The 22207-nt window shown below is 39.5% G+C and overlaps 2 protein-coding genes across 6 annotated transcripts in view; one reads left to right on the top strand and one right to left on the bottom strand.

The window, feature by feature from the left end:
• SAMD3 (sterile alpha motif domain containing 3) overlaps nucleotides 1-5339 on the top strand; it is a 43319-nt gene extending 37980 nt beyond the window's left edge. The window contains exons 9-11 of the mRNA XM_029224216.1: nucleotides 4059-4230; nucleotides 4740-4822; nucleotides 5055-5339. Of these exons, the coding sequence (XP_029080049.1) occupies nucleotides 4059-4230; nucleotides 4740-4822; nucleotides 5055-5339 (540 nt within the window). The remainder of the gene's footprint in view (nucleotides 1-4058; nucleotides 4231-4739; nucleotides 4823-5054) is intronic.
• Nucleotides 5340-8319: 2980 nt separating this feature from the next.
• L3MBTL3 (L3MBTL histone methyl-lysine binding protein 3) overlaps nucleotides 8320-22207 on the bottom strand; it is a 118224-nt gene continuing 104336 nt past the window's right edge. Inside the window, exons 20-22 of one of the 5 annotated variants that reach the window (XM_029224027.1) lie at nucleotides 16021-16190; nucleotides 15577-15639; nucleotides 8320-10159 (exon numbers count right to left, since the gene is read on the bottom strand). In XM_029224027.1, the coding sequence (XP_029079860.1) occupies nucleotides 10016-10159; nucleotides 15577-15639; nucleotides 16021-16190 (377 nt within the window). In that variant the 3' untranslated portion in view covers nucleotides 8320-10015. The remainder of the gene's footprint in view (nucleotides 10160-15576; nucleotides 15640-16020; nucleotides 16191-22207) is intronic. The other 4 variants (XM_029224022.1, XM_029224025.1, XM_029224026.1 and 1 more) reach the window with 4 other exon arrangements.

Genomic DNA, 22207 nt, shown 5'->3' with positions numbered 1-22207 from the left:
AGGGGAAGATACCAAACACAAATTTAAATAATTCCTCAAATTTCCAGTAAATCATTTGAAATGCTATAGTTTTCACATTACTGAGAAACGATTTCAACAATCATTGTTTAAAACTTAAGTGAAGTGCCTAAGAATCACCAGCTAATATAAAGTTTCAGAGGAGAACAAGAGAATCTGAGTTTTGTTTTTGGCCACGATGGAAAAACTGGTCCTGGACCACCTTCCCATCATTAACATGGATAAAACTGGGAAAAATATCTATGAGGCAAGTGCTTCCAGGCATTGGAGAGTAGGCATCGCAGGACTCTGCTCTTTTTTTTGTTTTATGAAATTGATTATTTTTAATAAGTTAATTGAATTATAGTTGACTTACAACATTATGTTAGTTTCAGGTGTACAACATAGTGATTCGATATTTTTATAGATTAAGCATTATAGAAAGTTATTACAATTATATTGACTATATTTCCTGTGTTGTACCTTACATCCCTGTGACTTATTTATTTTATAACTAGTAATTTTTTACCTCTTGGTCCCCTTCATGTATTTCACCCATTCCCCATCCCCTTCCCTCTGGCAACCACTAGTTTGTTCTCTGTATCCGTAGGACTCTGATCTTGATTAAAGGGGAACATACAGGATGTGCCTCAGTTTTCTTCCTTGGGGTTACTTTCTAGATCATGGCACAAAAAGGTGAAAGCCAAGCAGAATGGTGGTCTCACAGAGTTGAACAGTTAGAGGTGGGAGTTTGGGAATGATGAAGTAGCTGGTATTTGCGAGAGAAGGTACTAGAGGAAAGATGGAGGGCAGAAGTCCATGGAGGGATCCCCCAGAGGTCTTTGGCTGAGAGCTGGACTGCACAGGACAAGACCCCACAAAGCTGCGAAGAGGGGCTGCCACAGGACGGCAACCTGAAAGCAGAGGCGACACGGTGTTGAAAAATAAGAATTCCGGCCCAGTCAGAGTGGGAAGACCTTGCTGAGAGTCTTGGGCATCCATCTGAGACTCCAGAAAGTCCATACTTCATGTCCTAGATTTGAGTTGGGGCCATTGACTAGAACTAAGGACAAAAACCAAAATAAACCGAAACAAACTCATTCAAACAAACAATAAGATTAAGTCTGACAGAACCAGAAGGATCAACCAGAAATTTAATTGCCTGCCACAACAAAATTTAACACCCTTGAAAGGAACACAGTTTAATCCAGACTCCCTACTAGTGGTCACTAGGGGTAATAGTGAGTGGTGCCGCTTCATTTTCCATCCCTGGATTCCTGGACCTGTGAATTCTGGCTACGAGAGAAACAGCACCATATATTGGGCTCTGACTCAGCGCATATACAGCTCCTGGAGAACCTTTCCCCAGCCCTACAAGGAGCTGCTACCTAACTGGTGCTGTAACGAAGTCTTCAAAAGGCCATTTCACCGTTCTATCAAGCCAGTTGCTTCAGGATGGTGGGAACACGGTAAAACCAGTGAATTCCATGCAGCATCACTGCGGGGCATCTTAGCAGAGAATAGAGTATATATTTTAAAAGAACCAAATTGAAATTCAGAACTGAAAAGAACATTTATCTGAAATGAAAACATCATTGGATAGGGAAATGCTTATTGGGAAATGCAAACTAAGGGTCTGTGAACTTGAAGATAGAAATGATCCAATCTGAATAGAAAAGGAAAAATGATTAAGGTTAATAACTTTTGGGACAAAACCTGGGGTTGTAGAGAGAGGGGCTATTCTGTGACTGACCATTCACGACTGGGGGTTTGGCTACATGAGGTTTGGGGAAGATTTGAGCAAATAAGTAAATATTGGGTTGGCCATTCTGTGACTGACCATTCGTGGCTGGGGGTTTGGCTACATGACGTTTGGGGAAGATTTGGGCAAATAAGTAAATATCAATACATCCAGGATAATGGGAGCCAGGTTTTCGCTGTTGAGAGAGGATGTATGGGAAGCAGGGAGGTTGGAATAAGGCCTGTGTTGCTGGGTTGGAATTGAAGGTATCAGTGTGAACTCATGGTTTTTAATACGTATATATAGATATTTAAACAGATAGATGTATGTCTGTATGTGTGCATGTATATACAAATATGTATTTCCTAGCTTTGTTCTGTAAGAAATCCTAGAACACCAGTGAAGCAATGAGCACATCAAGGGCTGAAATCTTAGTTTTAAAATCTTCTCCATTAAAAGGAACCCGGGGCTTTTGGAGAAATAGCTGACTCCAAGGCTGAGGCAGAAAAAATCCGAGATGAGCCTGAAATATTGTGTAGTGCCAGAAACTAAGGAAGTGCTCATAGACCAAGAGGCTATGTCAAGAGGCTTCAGGGGTCAACTCCTGCTGGCCGAGTCTGGACGATCTGAGCATTAATATAAATAATGAAAGGATTAGAGTTATGATCATTTGAGTGAAGAGGGATTTATTATTCTGTAGTGATACAAATAAATGAATAAATTAATGTAGGAGAAGAGAAAGCTACACCGTAGAGTAGAAAGCCAATAAATTTAGAAAGAATTATGGAATTAGAAAATCACCATTTGGCAACTATCATATTCAATAGTAATACTTGATTCAGGCAAGAATCATTGGTGGATGTGAAATCTTACTGCTGAACGACAGGAAAAACAATATATTTACATCAACTCAAGGGAGACCCCCCTTAAAACACTTACAACTATATGTTAATTAATAACATATTAATTAACCAGTCGGATTCCATCTTCACCGAGTGATAAGTTAGTATCTTCAATAATGGCACCAGTTAACACCTTCTGATGGAGAGGCGCCAGCATTCTTGCCATAATTCATAAATCATGAAGAAACATCATACAAACCTAGAATGAAGGGTGCTCTGCTAAGTAATTGGCCTCTACTTTTCAAAAATGTCAGGGAATTTAAGAAAACCAAGATGCTGCTTCAGATTGAAGGAGACTAAAGAAACATGATATCTAAATCTCACGTGTTCCTGGATTATGTTCTGGATTTATAAAGAGCATGACTGCAACAACTGGCAAGTTTGAATGGATTCGATTTTCCTGATTTTGATGGTTATGCTGTAGTTATATAGGAGAGCATCCTTGTACTTCTAGCTAAGTACAAGGAGAATAATAACATGCAATGAAGAATTAAGGGGTAAGAGGGCATCATATCTACAGCGTACTTTCAGATGGATCAGAAGGGTTAGCCTTGGGGGAAGCTGAGAGCTCTGTTTACTCTTTCTGCAACTTTAAGGTCGACCTGAGATTAATTTTTTTTGAAAAAGGTTAAAAAAAATTCCTAAGCTGTGCGCCCAGGAAAGTGGACAATATTTACCTTCCTCATGCCTCACTTCGCATCTCCCTGCTGAGAGAGGTTCTTTGTAGGGTATTAATCTAAATTAGTCGTCCACTGAGTGTTGCCTGATAGCAGAGCCGCTATGTCTTTATGAGAATGTGAATGCCAGTTTTCCAATAACTTAACTTTTGGACCTAATCCTTGGGCAATTTAGGATCCACCAAGATACTCAGGAAATGATGGGTAGTATGTAACTGTTCCTTATAGTGTTTTAAGGAAAGTGATAATTACATAATTCCTACTAGTGTGGGTGATGAACATCTTATAATGCCACTCTGTCAGAAAAGTTGGGAGGCGGACAGTGGTGGTGGACCTCTCCGCAGGGAAGAACTTAGGCAGTGGCAAGAAAAGGTGGTTTTGAGTAAAGGGGTTTCCACACAGGTAAACTGTTTTTGCTTTCACCTTGTAGTCAAATCTCCTAGACTCATTTTGGTTTTCACCCTTTATTTCTGTCTGATCTTACAGAGTTTCTAAAGCTCTTTTCCCTTTAGGATACCATGGTCAGGAATTTTTCAAGGTTTGATTCCTGAAATCTGACAGTTCACTTCAGGCTTTCATTCTTTTCTCCTCCTCCGTCCTAAGTCTTTATACTTCTCCACTAAAGCTAATCAAATATCTAGTATATAAACTAACATTCAGAGCTTAATATAATTCTAAAGAGTAATTTACTTCCTTACATTCTATACATTAGCTTTTCTTGTGATCTTTTTCTTTTTTCAGCTGTTCAGAGAATTCCAACTTCTTACAAGGACAGATATTTATAAGAAAACAAGGCACATTTTGGAATCCTATTCAGAAAATATACTGGCTTCTTTTGCTTTGGTGGACAATCCAATCAATATTGCATTGCAAGAAAAAATGAAACAGCATACAGATGAAGACATGTTGAAACGTTAGTAAACCTAAGGGATAGGGTGGTCTGGTCTCAGTTGTCTGTGTAATTCAGGATAATTAGGAAAGCCATGCTTTGTAGAATTCAGTGAAACAACATGTGGGAAAGAAAAAAGAATTTCTCAACTAGGAGGAGTTGAGGTGTAGATTTTAAAAGTACACTTGATATTGTAAAATTATATTTAGGAAACTAGTAACCTGTTAATTTCATACACAAGGTAATTTACAAGCCACAAGGTAGAGTACAATGAAATCACCCTGGCTGAGGGAGAGTACAGAACTCTTATCTTCTCCTGGCAGTGATCTGGAGGGTAGAACAGGAGATCTTGAATGTTTATTAGAAGGGGATGTTGGTTTAAAAAATGGTAGGGAAACACTGATCTAAGAAGGCTAGTTTGTTCTCTGTAGAAGGTAACAAAAAATAATCCACATGTTTTGATACTGGCTTTACTTACAACAGTTGGTAAGAGCTTATTTTTACTTGGACTGTGAGCCTGTTTGCTTTGACAGATATGAAGATGACAGCCACCTGTTTACTCCTACCAGATGTTTTCGGGGAGGATCCCAGCCTTTTTGTCATTGTGAATGAGAAGGTATGCGGTATTTCAATGATCACTGGTTTGAGATTTCATATCTTTACATGATTATTTATTTGAAGCAGGATGGTGGCCTATTTTGAAGTTATGTTTTGTCATATTTACAAATAATGCTAAATTGCAAAAAGCTCATATATTGTAATATCATGGTTAGATTGAGGCATCTTGTATTATTTAGCTAGTTTACACATCATGGGGTGGTGACTACTGTAATCTTTTTTTTTTTCAGGTGCAAGTGTCCACACCCGTGTTAGAAGTTAAGAACCCTTTCAACATGGATGTCTGTGAATTTTCTTTGTATTTAGAAAAAGAGAGACTCACAAAGGTGGATGACTGTATTACAGCCTTGGCCACTCTCATAGCTGCCTTCCATGTATTTGGGATCGAGTGTCCAAGAAGACTGTCCCAAACCCTCAACTTCCTAGAGACACTGATTTTTGATACGCACAGTCCATATTTTCCTTCTGTGAAAGAAAAGGAAAAGGAAGTAGGATTTCAACACCCAGTCACTTAATAGCATGCCAAATATTTTATCAGAATTGATCTCTGGGATGGCTGAAACTATTAAAGATTGTTTTGATTTAGTAGAGGTAGGTATTAGAAAATCATCTCGTCTCTAGGATTTGAATGAATATCAATGCCTTCTATCTTTACACTTCGATACTTTCTTTCTTGAAATTCTGTAATAAAATACTACTTAAAGAGATGTTTATTTTGAGTTCTAAGCAATTCCAGTCCAAGTTAACACTTTCAAGGGTGCATTAGTTTTTAAAAGACACTACGCTTCACATTTTCTTAAATCCTTCAGATTAGGATATGACCTTGCACTTAAGTCAACGTGCCCACTTTTGATAGACAGTGTCCAGGAGCTGCACACTTGTGGCCTGTGGTTTTGCCTCTGGTCTGAACATTGCTTGGAAACATTTTGAGCATTTTAAGAAGATGCTCACACTCCCCAGTTCCTCTTTCCCTCAGCTGACCTGCCCTGGGGGGTGTTTTGGTTTCCTTCATTCATACCTGTGGAGAACCCGGGCTGCTTCATTCCTGAGGTCTCATTTCTGGCCAATCTCGCTGGCACAGGTTTTGATCATCTGTGACCCGTCTTCATCTTTCTCTGCTTCCCTCCCTTGAGATACAGTGATGTGCCTGGTTCTTGTCTCCCCACACGGTTTCTGGTTTTCCTTCACCTTGACCTCATCTGCCCTGGTTGCCCCTTGGGCTTGTTTTGATCTATGATAAGGATCTTGCTTTTCACTCCCAGCACCACTTGGGCCTCAGCTTCTAGCTTCCAGGTTAGGACCCTTCCTAGACTGGCTCTCCAGCCTCTCTCAGGAGCCCTAGTCCTGGTGCCTCACCCGGCCCAAAGCCCCATGTTGTAATTCATCCAACATTAGTTTTAAGGTGCCCCTTGTCATCATCACAATCTCAACGTTAGTTTTGACAGAACTGGTGGGTTTAGAGACTGAAGAATTTAAGTGTGCTAATATTGCACCACAACGCGATGGACATTTCCTGGGTTACTTCATCAAATAAAATGTTTTTTGAAGTTTAATAAGAAAAGGGCTCATACGAATTACTGAAGAAATATTTTTATAGCACGACTCTAGAAATACTGCAAAATACTAATATCTTTCTAACTGTTCATTAAAATGCTTAAGTCAGTGAGATAAAAGAAAATGAAAGATCAGCTGCCCACCTCTGCAATGACTATTCGCTACTTACATGAGAATGGACAGGCAATAACAATTTGGTACATTTCATTTTCGAATAACTAGTCCCAATTCTACAGTTTCCATTTCTTCCCTTTCACTACAATGTGCCTTTACTTCCTTACAAAAAAAAGTTTCTTTTATTTCCTCCAATTATTCTCTCCCCACTCCCGTTTTTTGTGTTTTTTTTAAACCATCTTTATTGGAGTATAATTGCTTTACACTGGTGTGTTAGTTTCTGCTTTGTAACAAAGTGAATCAGCTATACATATACATATATCCCCATATCTCCTCCCTCTTGCGTCTCCTTCCCACCGCTCTAGGTGGTCACAAAGCACAGAGCTGATCTCCCTGTGCTATGTGGCTGCTTCCCACTAGCTATATCTGTTTTACGTTTGGTAGTGTATATATGTCCATGCCACTCTCTCACTTCGTCCCAGCTTACACTTCCCCCTACCGTTTTTTTTAAATTTCAAAATCTTACTCCTCTTCTCCCAAATGAATTTACCAAGTTCTTAAAGAGTCCTTTCCCTTGGAGGTCCACAGTCTCTATGGCTGGCTTTTTTTTTTCTTTTTTTTTAATACTGGAGTACAGTTGTAACAATGTTGTGTTAGTTTCACGTGTACCTCAAAGTGATTCAGTTACACATACACATGCATCTATTCTTCTTCAACTTCTTTTCCCATTTGGGTTATTACAGAATATTGAGTAGAGTTCCCTGTGCTATACAGTAGGTCCTTGTTGATTATCTATTTTATATATGGCAGTGTGTATATGTCAATCCCAAACTCCCGATTTATCCCTCCCCCCACCTTTCTCCTTTGGTAATCATAAGTTTGTTTTCTAAGTCTGTGAGTCTGTTTCTGTTTTGTAAATAAGTTCATTTGTATCATCTTTTTTTTAAGGTTAGCCTTGAAAGAAAGCCTCTCTTTGTTCCTTTGGGCCGGGGGCGGAGAGATAGGGGTGGAGCTGCAAGGTAACTGCAGTGAAGTTTGGCTCAGACATGCGCTGACCATGAGCTTTATTGTCTCTTTCAATGGTGTATCTGCCTCCAGTGGACAGCATGGCCATGCCACCTGGCAAACATTCAGTATCTCCTGACCAGCCTAATCCTATTTTCTTTGGAAGCTGAGTCCACTGAGTCTATAAGTTGCAAAATAGCAACCTGGGGTAGTATTTCAACCGGTAGACAGGACGGACTCCTTTGGCTTGTGGAGTGTAATTTTTAAAATTGCATTTAGAGATGGGAAGGTTCTGTCAAGTTCCACATTCCCCATCCCTCCCTTTTGTCTTACCCCAAGCTTGCTTCTCTCATTTCAGGGACCTCCCAGTCATCACGGCTCCCTGTTTCCTCTGTTAAAACTTAGACTATACTTAGACTATATCCCAGGGATGGAATGGTGAAAGGTTTCCTCTTCTTGTGGGAGACTCTTCCACCCTAATAGGGATGCTTAATGCCTTGCCTCTAACATACAACAACATGCTTCTTAGAATGAGTAGATGTTTTCAGTAAGATTTAAAAGGCTCCTCTGTTACCGTATGTGCTTTAAACTAGAAGGGAAAAGTTCTCAATGCGTGTGAATCCTACTTGACGTAACCATAAAATTGATTTGTTTTTCCTTTTTGTCACTCTTCACATCATCTGGGACATAGTTTGACAGACAATTCCAAATCCTACAGATTCATTCATTACACAGGTATCTAGGGCCCATATGTTTGATATTGTTCCTGCTCTCATACACCCCTCCTATCTGACAAGGTTTCTTAAGAATCATACATATATAAAAAAGTATCTGCAATTAAGATTTTATTTCATTCATGTCAGGTATAACAAGTGCAACTTGAATGTACAAATTCTGAACAAAAAAGGAGAAAAGAACTAACAACAAAAAACTTTTTTTAAAGCAGATTTATGCAAAGAAATGAAGTGGGGGGGTCATGGGCCTTGTTTTACCTTGAATTATGACAAGAGCAAAGGACCACTCATAGACTTCCAATGCAGGGGGGAATATCAAGGGAATCCTACATGAGAAAAAATGAAAGCAACTAAGGAAAGAGGTGGACCTTTCCCCAGAATTCAGACAACATGCTACAAACTTACTTTCTACTTTTAAAATAGTTCTTAAATAAATATCCAATCCTGGAATTAAAAGTTACATACATAGGCTGATAAAATAATTTACCTTTTGCGTTGGAGATGCATTCTTGCAAAAGTTAACACTACCAGCTATCAGTTTATAGGTCATCAAGGGCTTTCATTTAAAGTGCATCTGTATGCTTCTATACTGAGGAGAAAAGAATCTCTCCAAAACAGAGCTCCTTGAATAACTGCTCTGGGAAGGTCACCTCCCTCATCTGTGAGCATTTAGAATCTTTGTGTTGACTGGGGCTGCTCCCTCAAATCTTGCCTCTTGGGTAAAATCTATACACTCTCTCTTCAGCCAATCCTAAAGAAAACCTTTGGGTTTGGAGGACACTGCAAGGTCTGAGACAGAGCTCTTTCCAGGTTAGTGTTTATATCAATAGAATGCGCCCTTCATCTCTGAAGAGCACCACAGTTATTTCAATGACATTTAGAAGCTCAAGATCATCTCATAAATAGTTTAAGATCATACAAACAGCCCCCCAATATAACTGCATATTCCTTTGATATCACTGGAGTCCTGTAAACACACAGGGCACCACGATGTATGAGACTGATGTCATTCAAATACATCACCTAATTTATTTATGTTTATATATTTTATTTTTCAATTCCATTATTTATATACACGTTTTTGGTAATTAAGTCAAGATGCTGGTGAAAAGTAATTTGTTTAACATTTCATAATTGCGTGCAAAAGTAAAAACACTGATTTAAAGAAAGGTAATTTTTACAACTATTCAGCCCCAACAAATTATGACAAGCAATTAGGCGGTATCATGACTTGCAAAGTTATACTTAGCATAATGTTGCAATTCAAAATATGGCACAGAATTAACAAGACAGATAACAGTCCCACTGGCTAAAGTTAGCCAGGTTTTCACAGATTTGGTTTAAGTTGAAGTTTGATTATATAAAAAGGTTCCTGAAAGTGTTGAAAAAGAAAGAGTGTACATGAAAGAGAATTCAACAATGTTTACAAAATGCCAAAAGTTCTTACTCTGCCCTCCCCCACCCCCGCTTTTTCCATAAATAATTAATGAAGTCCCCCTTCCCTCCCACCCCCCAGCCTCAAAAAGATTTACAAAGATAAATTTAGCTCAGTGAACAGAACCGAAAGACGACTGTTGTACTGTTGTTAGACAGTACCTGGTTAAAAGCTCAAGCACTTTCGTAAGAATTTGTATATATTGTCTCTTAAGGAATATAAATAATCTGACAGCATTGCTCTTTAGAGTTTTGGAGACTTCTCGCTTAGGAGTTACTGCTGTCTTTGTGCTTTGAGTAAAACATGAGCTTTAAAGCAGAAAGCTGATGGTGCTCAAAATTCACCATCTTCAAAGTTCATTGTGGGAGTTCTTCTCTGCGGCTTTGAACATCAGGATAGAATTGAAAATTTTGAGGGCAGGGCCCAACTTAATGCTCATAATTTTCACAATGTCTGTTTGGGTCATAAGCAGAAATGCTTCTCCATCAATTTGCTAAAATGGGAGGAAAAACACAAAAGATTGTGAGTTAATCGGATGTAGGGTTATGGGACATATTCAAGGTTCAATTATCAGCTCTCTTCTACACAGTAACACTAAAACGGCACAGATGGGCAGTTCATGTGTACAAACAACAGTTCCTCATAAGTGGACCTTTCTTATCTACAACAACACCCCCAAATGTGGACTGGGAACAAAGTCAAATTCATTCATCTGAAGAATCAGCTCATAGGAAAGTGGAAGGTGCTCATATCTTTCTGTGATTATTCTGACGTAGGCGCCGAGTCAAGAATAATTTGGGAAAATCCAGGGTGCCTCACATCCAGTTCTTATCAGGGCAGGTTTTAAAATGAGAGATAAGAATGAGTACATAAATACTTGTGGATAAACAAAGGAATTCAGGCAAACACATCCGTTACATGCCTTCCACCATGAAGAAAAGAAAATCAGTGATAACATTCATTTTTAGAGTAGCCACAGTTATTTTTCAAATACAGAAGAAAAGGAATTACTAACAACCAACAATGGCAACCACCAGTACAGCTGAAGGAATGTAAGCCTGGTGGGAAGAGGTGTACACTCTAGGCTGGTTCTTCTACCACTTGGGTAACGGTAAGAAGCAACCTTCCTCTCTCTGGGTCCCTTCTAAGACTAAAAGTCTACATTTCTACAGAATAGGATACTATGAGGTTCAAAGATACAACTCTGTGAAGATGATGTCTGGTTCAGTGGGTAGAGCAAAGGAGTAGTCTTCTTTTTGTATAATTTTCAGCTCTTGGGGAGTCCACCATCTTAAAAAAATTATTTCACTTCTCTTTCAGTCTTCTCATTTTGTACAAAAAGTAAAATACACTTTTGCTCTCTGCCTTGGAGGACATTAGAAACCTTGACAGCAGTGTACTATTATGGGCTGAACTGTGTTCCTCCCAAATTCCTATGTTGGAGTGCCAACCTCCAATAACCTTAGAATGTGACCTTATTTGGAAACAGGGTCACTGCAGATGTAATTAGTTAAGATGAGGTCATACTAGAGTAGGGTGGGTCCCTAAACCAAGATGACTGGTGTTCTTATAAAAAGGGGAAATTGTGACACAGACACACATAGAAGACAACAAGAGAACACCATCTGCAAGCCAAAAAGAGAGGCCTGGAGCAGCTCCTTTCCTCACAGACCTTGAAGGAAGCTACTTGCCAATGCCATCATTTCTTGTGTTCAGATTTCTAGCCTCCAGAATTGGGAGACATTAAATTTCTGCTGTTCAAGCTACTGGTTTATGGTATTTTGTTACAGCAGCCCTAGCAAACAAATACTACTATAAATTCTGTCAGCAGTTCACTAAATAAAGCCTAATGTAATTAAGTTGCCGTTTCTTGAAATTTTCCTCTTTCTTCTAAAAATAAAAACCTGTGAATCTAAATTGCTTATACGCTTAATCAGTAAGAACAGGAGTCATCTTATACAACTTTAAGTAACAATCACGTGGAAAGAGTTTGCTAATTTTCAACAAGGAAACACCCTGCTGTCATAAACTAGAAGTAAAGACACTGCAGTGTTAATTTCTAAGTGTAAGACAAGTTAAGTGGCAGCTATGAGAAATGTTCTATTGTTTTTTGGAAACATTTGCTTTGGTCTCATTTGCTTGTGCTGAGACAGGTGTCTGATAAACAAGTCCAAGCAGAGAGGCAGATCTACTAACACTTCACTCAACCCAGACAGACCTTGGTAGAATGAAGGGTCTGATAGAAGTCGTCTAAGACATTAACTAAAATGTCAACATACCGGGTTCCCAGGGAGCTCACTACAAAGAGTGAATGGTTTATTATAACCTTGGGCCCTACTGAGTCTTCTTCTGGGACTAAGTAAGAATTTAAAGTGACAGATGACTGATGAAAAGGAACATGCAGAGAACGAGGCTGGAGTCTAAAAGCTAGGAGCGGGATGAGAAGGATAAGTTTTGGTAGATTATTATTTTTAAAGCTAACCTGGGAAGAAAAAAGTCATCTTGAGGCTAGAGCCAGACTTTAGTATATTACATACAAGCAGCTCTGATGTGTAGCCATAAGGATAAGCCTCAACTGGAAAGAAGTAAATAATTTAAGAAAGTACTTTCTGAAAACAGTAATTACTGCAATGGATTGCTGGGTTTATTTTTGGTTTATGCTTCTGTAATGTATATAAACTGGTCTAGCTCCAGAGATTAAGTATCTTGCTAAAGGCCCAAAACTCTGGAGGATTTGGAACTTGGGGTTCTTGCCTTCCATTTCATTGCTCTTTCCACTGTGCACTCATGGTTCTTTTCCAGTGTTGTAACTCTGCAAGTCACAGCGATATGCTCTTTGAATGTCTTTCTCAGAGTGTAAAGGTATGAGTCTATTCATTCAACAGAAACTTATTAAATACCCATTAGAGTCTAGATATTATTCTTGGGCCTGGGCATATAGCTCAGACCAAAACAGATAAAAACAAAACTAAGCAAACAAATAAAAACTCCTTGTAGAGTTTACGGTTTAGTAGTAGGAGACAGACTATAAGAAAAACCATAATAAGCAAATTAATTAGTAACTAATTCTAAAAGGTGATTAGTGGTATGAAAAAACTGCGAGTCGGGGAGATGAGTGGACAGTAGGGCCAGGATGGATGTGTGGTGGCAGGTGGCAGATTGAAGGAGGATAGTCAGGATAGGATATTGAGAAGTGGAGTAAGCTACTGAGAAGTGGAGTAAGCTATGTGAACACCTAGAGGAAGAGCATCCCAGGCAGAGGGGGCAGCCAGAGTGTACCTGGATAATCTGAGGAATGGCAAGGAGGTCTGTGTGTGGAACAGGGTAAGCAGGGGACAGAGTGGACGAAGAGGTCAGGCGGTGAGAGAGGCGATGGGGTGTCCGACTGTCGCCCTTGTGAGGCTCTTGGCTTTTGCTCTGATTTAACTACCGGAAAGACCTGAACAGAGGAGTGACATGATTTGACTTTATCTTGTAGCAGAATCAGCCCAGCTATGCTGGAAATAAATTACAGAGGAGCAGGGGCTTCCCTGGTGGTGCAGTGCTAATGCAGGGGACACGGGTTCGAGCCCTGGTCTGGGAAGATCTCACATGCCGTGGAGCAACTAAGCCCGTGCGCCACAACTACTGAGCCTGCGCTCTAGAGCCCATGAGCCACAACTACTGAGCCCGTGCGCCACAACTACTGAGCCTGCGCTCTAGAGCCCAAGAGCCACAACTACTGAGCCTGCGCTCTAGAGCCTGCGAGTCACAACTACTGAAGCCCACGTGCCTAGAGCCCATGCTCCGCAACAAGAGAAGCCACTGCAATGAGAAGCCCGCGCACGGCAACAAAGAGTTGCCCCCGCTCGCCACAACCAGAGAAATCCCGCGCGCAGCGACGAAGACCCAACGCAGCCAAAAATAAAATAAATAAATAAATAAAATACTATTTTAAAAAAAGATTATAGAGGAGCAGAAATAGAAGCGGGGAGGCCGGCTAGGAGGTTATTGCTTTAATCCAGGCGGGAGAGGATGGTGGCTCTGACCACACGTAGCGGTGGAGTGGGGAGAGGGAGCTGGAACACTTAAATGCTTTTAAAATACATCCAATAGGGTTTTCAACAGATTAAATGCGGAGTATGTAAGAGAGTCATCTGGGATGGTTTCAAGTAATAGCCCACACCTGCACTTTGCCTTTTAGAGATGACTTACAAGACTTTAGCTAGATTTGTTTTCTCATTTTCATCTAGGACTCAAAACCCACGCCTGCTGACCTGGTGAGACATGTGAGAGCAAGGATCATGTCCTATTATCTCTGAATTAACCCTCTTACTAGAGCATTACATGGAGTATCATACACATGGTAGGAATTTAACAAGATTTCACAGGGTGAATGAATAGTGGAATGAACATATGAATGATACACGTTGACAGAGAACATTCATTGCCTCATTCTTCAAAAGAAGGCTCTGTCTTTGAGGATATTAGGTGCCTGGGGAGTGTCTCCAAAGATAATATGAAGGAAAAAGTTATTCAAAGAAATACCATATCATTTGAATTTGAATCTTACTTAACCTAAATAACAGAGCAAATCTATATGGACTAGCTAGATATCAACAGAACCAAAAGTAGAATTTATAAAACAGACGTGCTAGAAATTTATTTTTAAAATTGTTTCATCATTTTCAAAGGTAATGTTACTACACGGCTCTTTCAAAGAAAGAGCAACAGCTCCCTACAGGAATCTAAGTCTGCTCAGGGATCGAAAATCGACTGAGAGTAACCCACAAAGACACCTAGGACCTGGGCCTTAAGAAACTCAAAATCTGAATAACTGCAAATTCTTTAATTTGACCTTCAACTAGAAAGAAGACAGAACATTTCTGAAAGTAAGACCATAAATCAGAAAAGGGCTGATGACAATCAGATCCTTGTGCATTTTAACAGGCACCCACATAAGCATAAATGATACCTAACAGTATAATGACATTGGCGACTGGCGGCTCAATTCTTGGCTGTGCCGACACTCTTGCAGTGTTCTTAACTGAAAGTGTGCCGTTTGAACAGCGGAGGCTAAGCATAGGAGCAAACAAGGTATCTTAGAGCTGCAGACAGCAGATGCTGAACAAAGCCTTCTGAGATGATTTAGTTCTCATTGTACCTTCTGAGATGATTTAGTTCTCATTGTACCTTCTGAGATCAGGGTGATAACTGACTGTTCTGCTTGGAGGAGATGACAGGCTTATTTTTAAAGGTCTCTAGTGAAAAGAGTCTCCTGCTTCTAGTGTAGTTAGAAGTAGAATTCCTTTTTGTCCAAATGCTCACTTGAGGCGGTACCGTTATTAATCATCCCTTATACTGAAGTTTTGGACAGACAGATGAAAACAACTAATAAAATCATCTTCCAACAGCAGACGGTAATAGATGTAATGAATATCAGTTAGAATAAACATCACTGAGAAATGTATAAGATCTAAGGGATTGTTTTAGCAATAATGGTAATATTATCAGCATCAAATGAAGTTAATTTTGGTGTTAAAATGATGTTTGAAAATAAAACAATGGGAACTAAGTTTACTTTATTAAAAATGAAACGTTGCTTCTTTCTTGCGTTGGTGTCTTTCTGTGCTATACACTATATAAATGCATGTTTTTAAGTTTTGTGTTTGTTTTGTTAAATAATGAGCTTAGTGCTACTGCTGTGGGGCATCAATAAAATGGCACAATTTCCTTTGCATCTAATTTTATACAAACACATTTTTATACAACTGATTAATGCTGCTTGTTAGACAACTGGATATCACTTTGTCAGTTTCAACATAACCCGTCTCTTCCTTTCTCTGCCAATTTAGAACATTTCACCATTCACTGCCATTCAGTGCTTTGTCCCCCCTTAAGTAACATACTGCAATTTAGTGGAATACTTACTTCGTCTTTAAATACCTTTCCATGTTCTTCACATCCAGGTAAGCTCTGTATGAACTCTGACACCTGTTAAAAATATGATTAAAATTCCAGTTTAAAAAAAGAAGCAGGTGCTTCCCTGGTGGCGCAGTGGTTGAGAGTCCGCCTGCCGACGCAGGGGACACGGGTTCGTGCCCCGGTCCGGGAAGATCCCACATGCCGCGGAGCGGCTGGGCCCGTGAGCCATGGACGCTGAGCCTGCGCGTCCGGAGCCTGTGCTCTGCAACGGGAGAGGCCGCGGCAGTGAGAGGCCTGCGTACCGCAAAAAAAAAAAGCCGGAATCTAAATGCTACAGGTTATTCTCTTTCAGAAAAAAAAAGACTCAATCCCATACGCATTCATGTTACCCTCTCCTTAAGCCAGTACTCCTACGTCTGGCCCCTGGCAGACCAAGAAAATAAAATATACCTCATCTGTGCTCCATTTGGAAACTTTACTGGCAGGGATGCCGGCTACAGTTGGGAGAAGTTTGCTCTGCTGCTCCCAGCGCAAGGGCAGACATGGAATCGGGGACTTAAAGGACAGAAAGACCGCCGACCGCCGCTGTGCCTGCTGTGCGCTGGGTTCTTCCCGGGCACCTGGTTGACAGAAACAATCAGGAATTCACTCTCTGAAAAGCAGCCAAAAAAGCCCCCAATGCCATGTGTCGCCCCCCAAACAATGAGTAGCATGGAAGCAAGGTAAAGCATTGGTTCAACATTACATTCATTGAATAATTACACTCTCGTTCATCTTTACTGAAAGTCACCATAAGAAACAACCTAAAGTTTAACTGACATGTTTGCCACATCACCCACCACTGAAGACATGCATCATTACACCATTCAACGTTCCCCCTTTAATGCTTCAGATAAGAAATCTGCCCCCGGGCTTTAGTGACAAGGAAAATAACTCTCACCCTACGAAATTATATTTGGTTCCCTTTTGGCTTTGCATGTCCTAAAAGTAAGAGCCAAGTTGCAGGCTCAAGTCCAGCCGCTGTGTTTACCCTGTAGTTACCATACCTGTTCTCTCCTTTTACTTCAGCCCCGTTCTGTTCTTCCAATTTCTATTTACTAATCACATCGATTTTTCAAATAGCCAAATTACTTTTTTTGAAAGGGGATATGAAATTATTGAAATAAAAATAAAATTGCATAAAGGCAAATGCTTTTGTCATTCTTCACTTGTGAAGATCAAAGTTCAAACTACAGAATATTCTATTTATCTGCTAGTTCTTCTGAATCCAAACCTAGTTTACCTGCTGCTCTTCTAAAACAGCTGTTTTCTAGCCAATGTTTTTTTTTGTCCTTGGGACTCTTGACTTAGAGTTTGTCGATCATTATCTCTGTAAGATCGGATCCTTTAGAATGGAAATCTTTTCTGAAAACTACTTACTCAAAGCCCATCAGAAGAAGGCACCTCCCCACACTTACTCTCCGCTCTGCCCACCAGCTCAGCTAGGAACTGAAGGTGGCAGCACACCTAGAACCCCCTCCAATCACACCCCACCCAGTAAGGAAACCACCTCCCTGACTTCGAACACCCTCGCCTCTTTTGCCCTGGTTCTGAACTGTAAGCTTGATGGAAACTTGGTATCTGGCTTCTTTCTCTCAGTAGCGTCTGTGTGATTCATCCACATTGCTGTATGTAGTTGTAGCTCACCTGCTCTTTGCTGTGTGGTTTTTCATTGTTATGAATATTTCACAATTAATTGGGAGCTGATGGACATTTGAGTTGTTCTTAAGTTTTGGCTAAGACCGACAGTGTTGCTGTGCACGCTCTTGTACATATCTTTTCTTGAATATATGCATGCCTTTCTGTTGCATACATACTGAAGAGTGGGACTTCGTGGTTATAACGTTTGTGTACATTAAGCCTCAGCAAATTCCACCAGTTTTTCAAAACAGCTGTGTAGTACACACCTACTAACAGCACAAGTGTTGCAAACGCTCCTCACGCGTTCTTATCAGCTGCGGTACCGTCTCTCCTGCTCACTGTGACCCTTTCGGTGCGGGTGTCACGGCCTCATATTGTGGTTACAACTGCATTTGTCTGATGCCAAAGTTGACAATCTTTTTGCAAGTTCATCGGTCATATGGAGAACCTCTTTTGTGAAGTACTTATCTATTTTATGCCCATTTTTCCATCAGGTCATCTTGCCTTTTTCTTACTGATTTGTAGAAGTTATCTATCTATCTATCTATCTATCTATACTCTGGGTAAGAATCCTTTCTTGAAAATATGTATTATTTATATCTCCTCCCACTCTGTGTCTTCTTTTTACTCTCTTAAAAAGGCCTTTTGATAAACAGAAGTTCTTAATTGTAGTAAAATTTATTCTTTTAGGGATAGTACTTTTGAAGAAATCTTTGCTCACCCCAAGGTCCTGAAGATAGCCTCCTCTGTTTTCCTCTGAACACTTTGTTTTACCTTTCACGCTGAGATCACAATCCATCTGAAATTTATTTTTGTGTATGGTATGAGGTAAAGATCAATATTCATGTTTTTTTTCCACATGGACTTCTAATTGCCCAACCATGATTTAATGAAAAAGACCAACCATCCTTTCCCTGCTGTACTGCAGTGCCAGCTTAAAAATAAATCTAAATGTGTTTTCAAATATTCTCTTCTGTTCCACTGGTCTCTTCACACCGACCCACAGGCTTTAATTACTCTCATTTTATGAGTGTACTGATATCTGCGATCTAGGTCTTCTTCAAGACTCCTTGACTATCCTTACCCCTTTGCATTTCCAACTGTAGGATCTGCTTGTTAAAAAAAATGCTAGGATTTACATTGGGATAACCACTGAATATACATCAATTTGGTGAGAGATAACACCTTCACAATATCAAGCCTTTCAATCCAAGAACAAGGAATCTCTCTCCATTTCTTTGGATCTTAAAATACCCCTCTTCAATGTTTTGTCATTTTCACGTAGAGGTCTTGCATATCTTTTGTTAAATTTATTTTTGTGTGTCTGATGTTTTCTGTTGCTATTATAAGTGGTATAGTTTTTTAAAAACTACTTCCTACTGTTTTATTGTGGATCTTTGATAACTTTTCTCTTCAACTAGCCTAATCTAAATTTGAATTGCTCTGAATGTTAGAAAAGTCGCTATACTGAATTAAAAGAAAAAAAAAATCTATCTTACTGGAGCTAACACCCACTGGTCCTTGCTCTACCTGAGTGAGTTCATATAGAAAACTGTGTCTGCTCCCCATGAAACCTTTCAATTCTTCAAATATTTGATAAAAAACCCTTCATGGTCCCTCTTTCCACATGATCATCCACCGAATCTCATATAATTGGTTTTAAGGTTTTAGGTCTTCATCCTATCTTACTGAAAATCTATTATGAGCCAAATATACAAACCTGTACCAGTTTGTTTTCATTCTTTTAAAATTGCCCAGAGTTCAAGAAAGCTTTGTTTTGCATAAATATGGGGTAACTTAAAAACATTCCTTAATCTCAGACAGTCCCAAGAGTTCAGCAATTATTTGCAACACATTATTTGTAAATCCTTCAGGAGATGGACTTACATGAAATGGTAAGAGTTCTAGTTCCACATTAGAGTAAAACAACACAGTCTACTTTGTAACTTGTATTTGGATTGCCTGCCACAGAGTGTCAGTTTTTTCCAAAGCCATACACTTTCTTCTATAACTATTTATGTTCTGTTGACACTTGGCACTGTTTCCTCCTTCACTGAAGCTCCATTCTATGTTCATTCTATTCCTGCTAAAGTTGTATTATTCACAGTTCACTTCTAATGCTCCTACATCATTATTCCTTAGAAAAATAACTGAGCCATTCTAAAGAAGTGACTAAAAACCCTAAAGCTCCTGTATTTCTGGTAGCGTCTGCATGTCTTCGAAGCTGACATCATACGTAGGCCTAGACTCACACACCACTCCAATACTAATACCAACTTTCCATCCTTCACCTTAAGACCCCCCTTCCTTTTGCTGATTCTTTCATGTTCACTGATGCCCCGTGTTATTTTCTGACGAATGGGGCAACTGTGGCATTTACCAACCACAGAATATGCCATCTCCTCAGAAGATGTTAGGTACACGCTCCCAATCCAAAAAGGATAAAGAAAACAACTTCATTTGAGTGGATATGTATTGGATCCCTTGAAATGCAAAGAAATGTGACTCCAGGTTTTTATTTTAACATGTGATATAGACTAAAATAAACGCACACAGACTCTGGCTCAAGTAGCTGGCTCAGTGCAGAGAGTAGGGAAGAGCAGGTTTGAATGTGTATAATGTGCTTTAGAAAACAAAGCTTTTTTATTCTGGAAGACAGTTCTGCCAATAGCATTTTATGAGGGTCAGATTTCTCACCACCCTCCTCTCAAATGATTTACCTGCATGAAAAATAATATTTTTTAAGGAGTTCTCTGTATTTTTTTGAAGTTTCCCAAGAAGAAAATTTACCCAAGGTATATGGTCAAACTTCTTCTCACTACTCCCACACCCTGACTCTCCTTCCTCCTGGGGAGAACAGTAACTGAATAACTAGCCCCCCAGAACCACCCTTGACCAAGATAGGACCTTGAGAACAGACACTCTGCAAAGGAGAGCAACAAGATACATGGAACCTGACTTCCTAATACTGTTGAGTACCATTAAATCCTGGAGCACCTACCTTTGAGCCTCCTCCATGTGAGAGAGAGAGAAACTGCTTTTACCTGATATAAACCACTTGTATGTGTTTTATGTCACACACACACACACACACACACACCCCTAATCCTAATCACTACCAAGGTTTACTGCAAGAGCATTTATAATAGTGAGAGACAGGAAATAACCAGCTTAGATACCCACTAGAGATTGGTCCATTAAATGATGCTGCATTGATCATCGATCCACAGAGGGGATATTTAATATTATTTTGTAATTAGTATAAATAGTTAGGTAAAAATTATTGTAATATTACGTAGTTAGAAAACTGCACGTTACAAAGTAGTTAGTACAATATTTCAGATATTAAAAAATCCCCAAAAAACTCCCCCAAATTCAGAAAATGGTGTGTTAGAAAATAAAATTACAGATAATTTTGAGTTTCTGCTATTTGATTCCCTGTATTTTCTAATTATTCTATAATAAATATGTTATTTTCACAATAAGTTACATAAAACCAGAAGCTGATATTGGATAAGCTACTTATTGTTACTCAAAATAATAACAAAAAAATGAAAGCCTCACTTTGGTGACTTGGAAAGCAATTTAATGCATTTTTGGAAATAATTATTGAAACATCAATTGCTGGGCTCCCTTAATATCAGAAGCAAGAAAATATTAGATGGGAGTAGCGTTAAGAGAAATAACTTTGTGGATCTTTGGTCTTACTGCTATTTCATCTCTCTAGACAATTATCAAATGAGGAATATTTTTCTTATGTTGATACTTAATGGATGGATAGTAAAGCCCTGCCTCTACCATTTACATATATTGTTTATAATATGGAAATCACTCATTCAGCAATTACTTATTCAGCACTTACAATGCAATGTAGAGGGCTACATCAATACAGCATATTCTTGGAGACTTTCTTGAAATGAAGTTTAATAGATAATAATGTAGTTATCCAAAGCAGAAATTTGCAAATACAAATGTCTCTCAGTTCTGGTTGAGAATAGAGGTATTAAAAATCCTTGATTTGGCTTAGGGTAGGAAAAAGTGAAGGAGACGATTAACCCTTGTGAGAAGACAGGTCTGATAAAGGTGATCCTGAAGAAATATATCCTCCAGTGTTTCATGCAGAATCAAGACAATAAATCTTCAGAATAGAGACCACCATCTAAACCAAACATGAAATCTCCCAGCAGAAAGAGATGTCTTCACTACCATGGAGCATGAGAACCTGCTTCCTATAGGACTGTTCCCATCCGGGCCCAGTAGAACCACAGGGAGGGCAAGTTCCAGAGAAAAGAAAAAGTTCTCTTCATGCACCCTGCTGCTTTCGGACTCAGATCCCATTCTGCTTCCTGTTTCCAAGTCTGAACAATGCTAAATCAACAAGCCACAGCATGACTTACCACTTGTCCTGACTCATTCCTATCCCTTGAAGCCAGGGACAGAAGTGAGACCAGAATCTCCAGCTGCCTTGTTTCATTTTAGTTTCAAAACAATGCTAGGAGGTAGCTATCCCGAAGATGAGGAAAACACATTGTGAGATAAGGCAAAGCCCAAAGCCACCCTGTGAGATAGGGGAAGCATCAGAAAGTGACCCTGGATCTTCTGTCTCCTAATAAGAAAGTATAGGGTCATGGTCAAGGGGCTGAGTTTAAGAGTCTGATATACATGGATTCAAGTCCCTGTTCTGCCACTAACTAGCTCTAAATTTTGGCTAAATCAATGTGACAGGATCACTGTAACGACTACATGATATTTTTAAAAATGCTTATTCCGGTGTCTGACATATAGTAAAGACTCAGCAAGTGGGAAAACTTATTCCTATCTTGAAAGAAAGGCATGCCACTGAGAGTATCCTGAATATAAAAAGGCAAAGATGAAAAGGAATCAGTGACCCTTTTAAGCTAATATTCCATGAGTCTATAAAAAAATGCTCTTAATGTGAAAGGAAAGAAAGCCAGGA

This window comes from Monodon monoceros, unplaced genomic scaffold (genome assembly GCF_005190385.1).
Source record: "Monodon monoceros isolate NGI ecotype Baffin Bay Population unplaced genomic scaffold, NGI_Narwhal_1 Super_Scaffold_15, whole genome shotgun sequence".
NCBI classification, from domain to species: domain Eukaryota; kingdom Metazoa; phylum Chordata; class Mammalia; order Artiodactyla; family Monodontidae; genus Monodon; species Monodon monoceros.
This window is presented reverse-complemented; position numbering and strand designations above follow the sequence as displayed.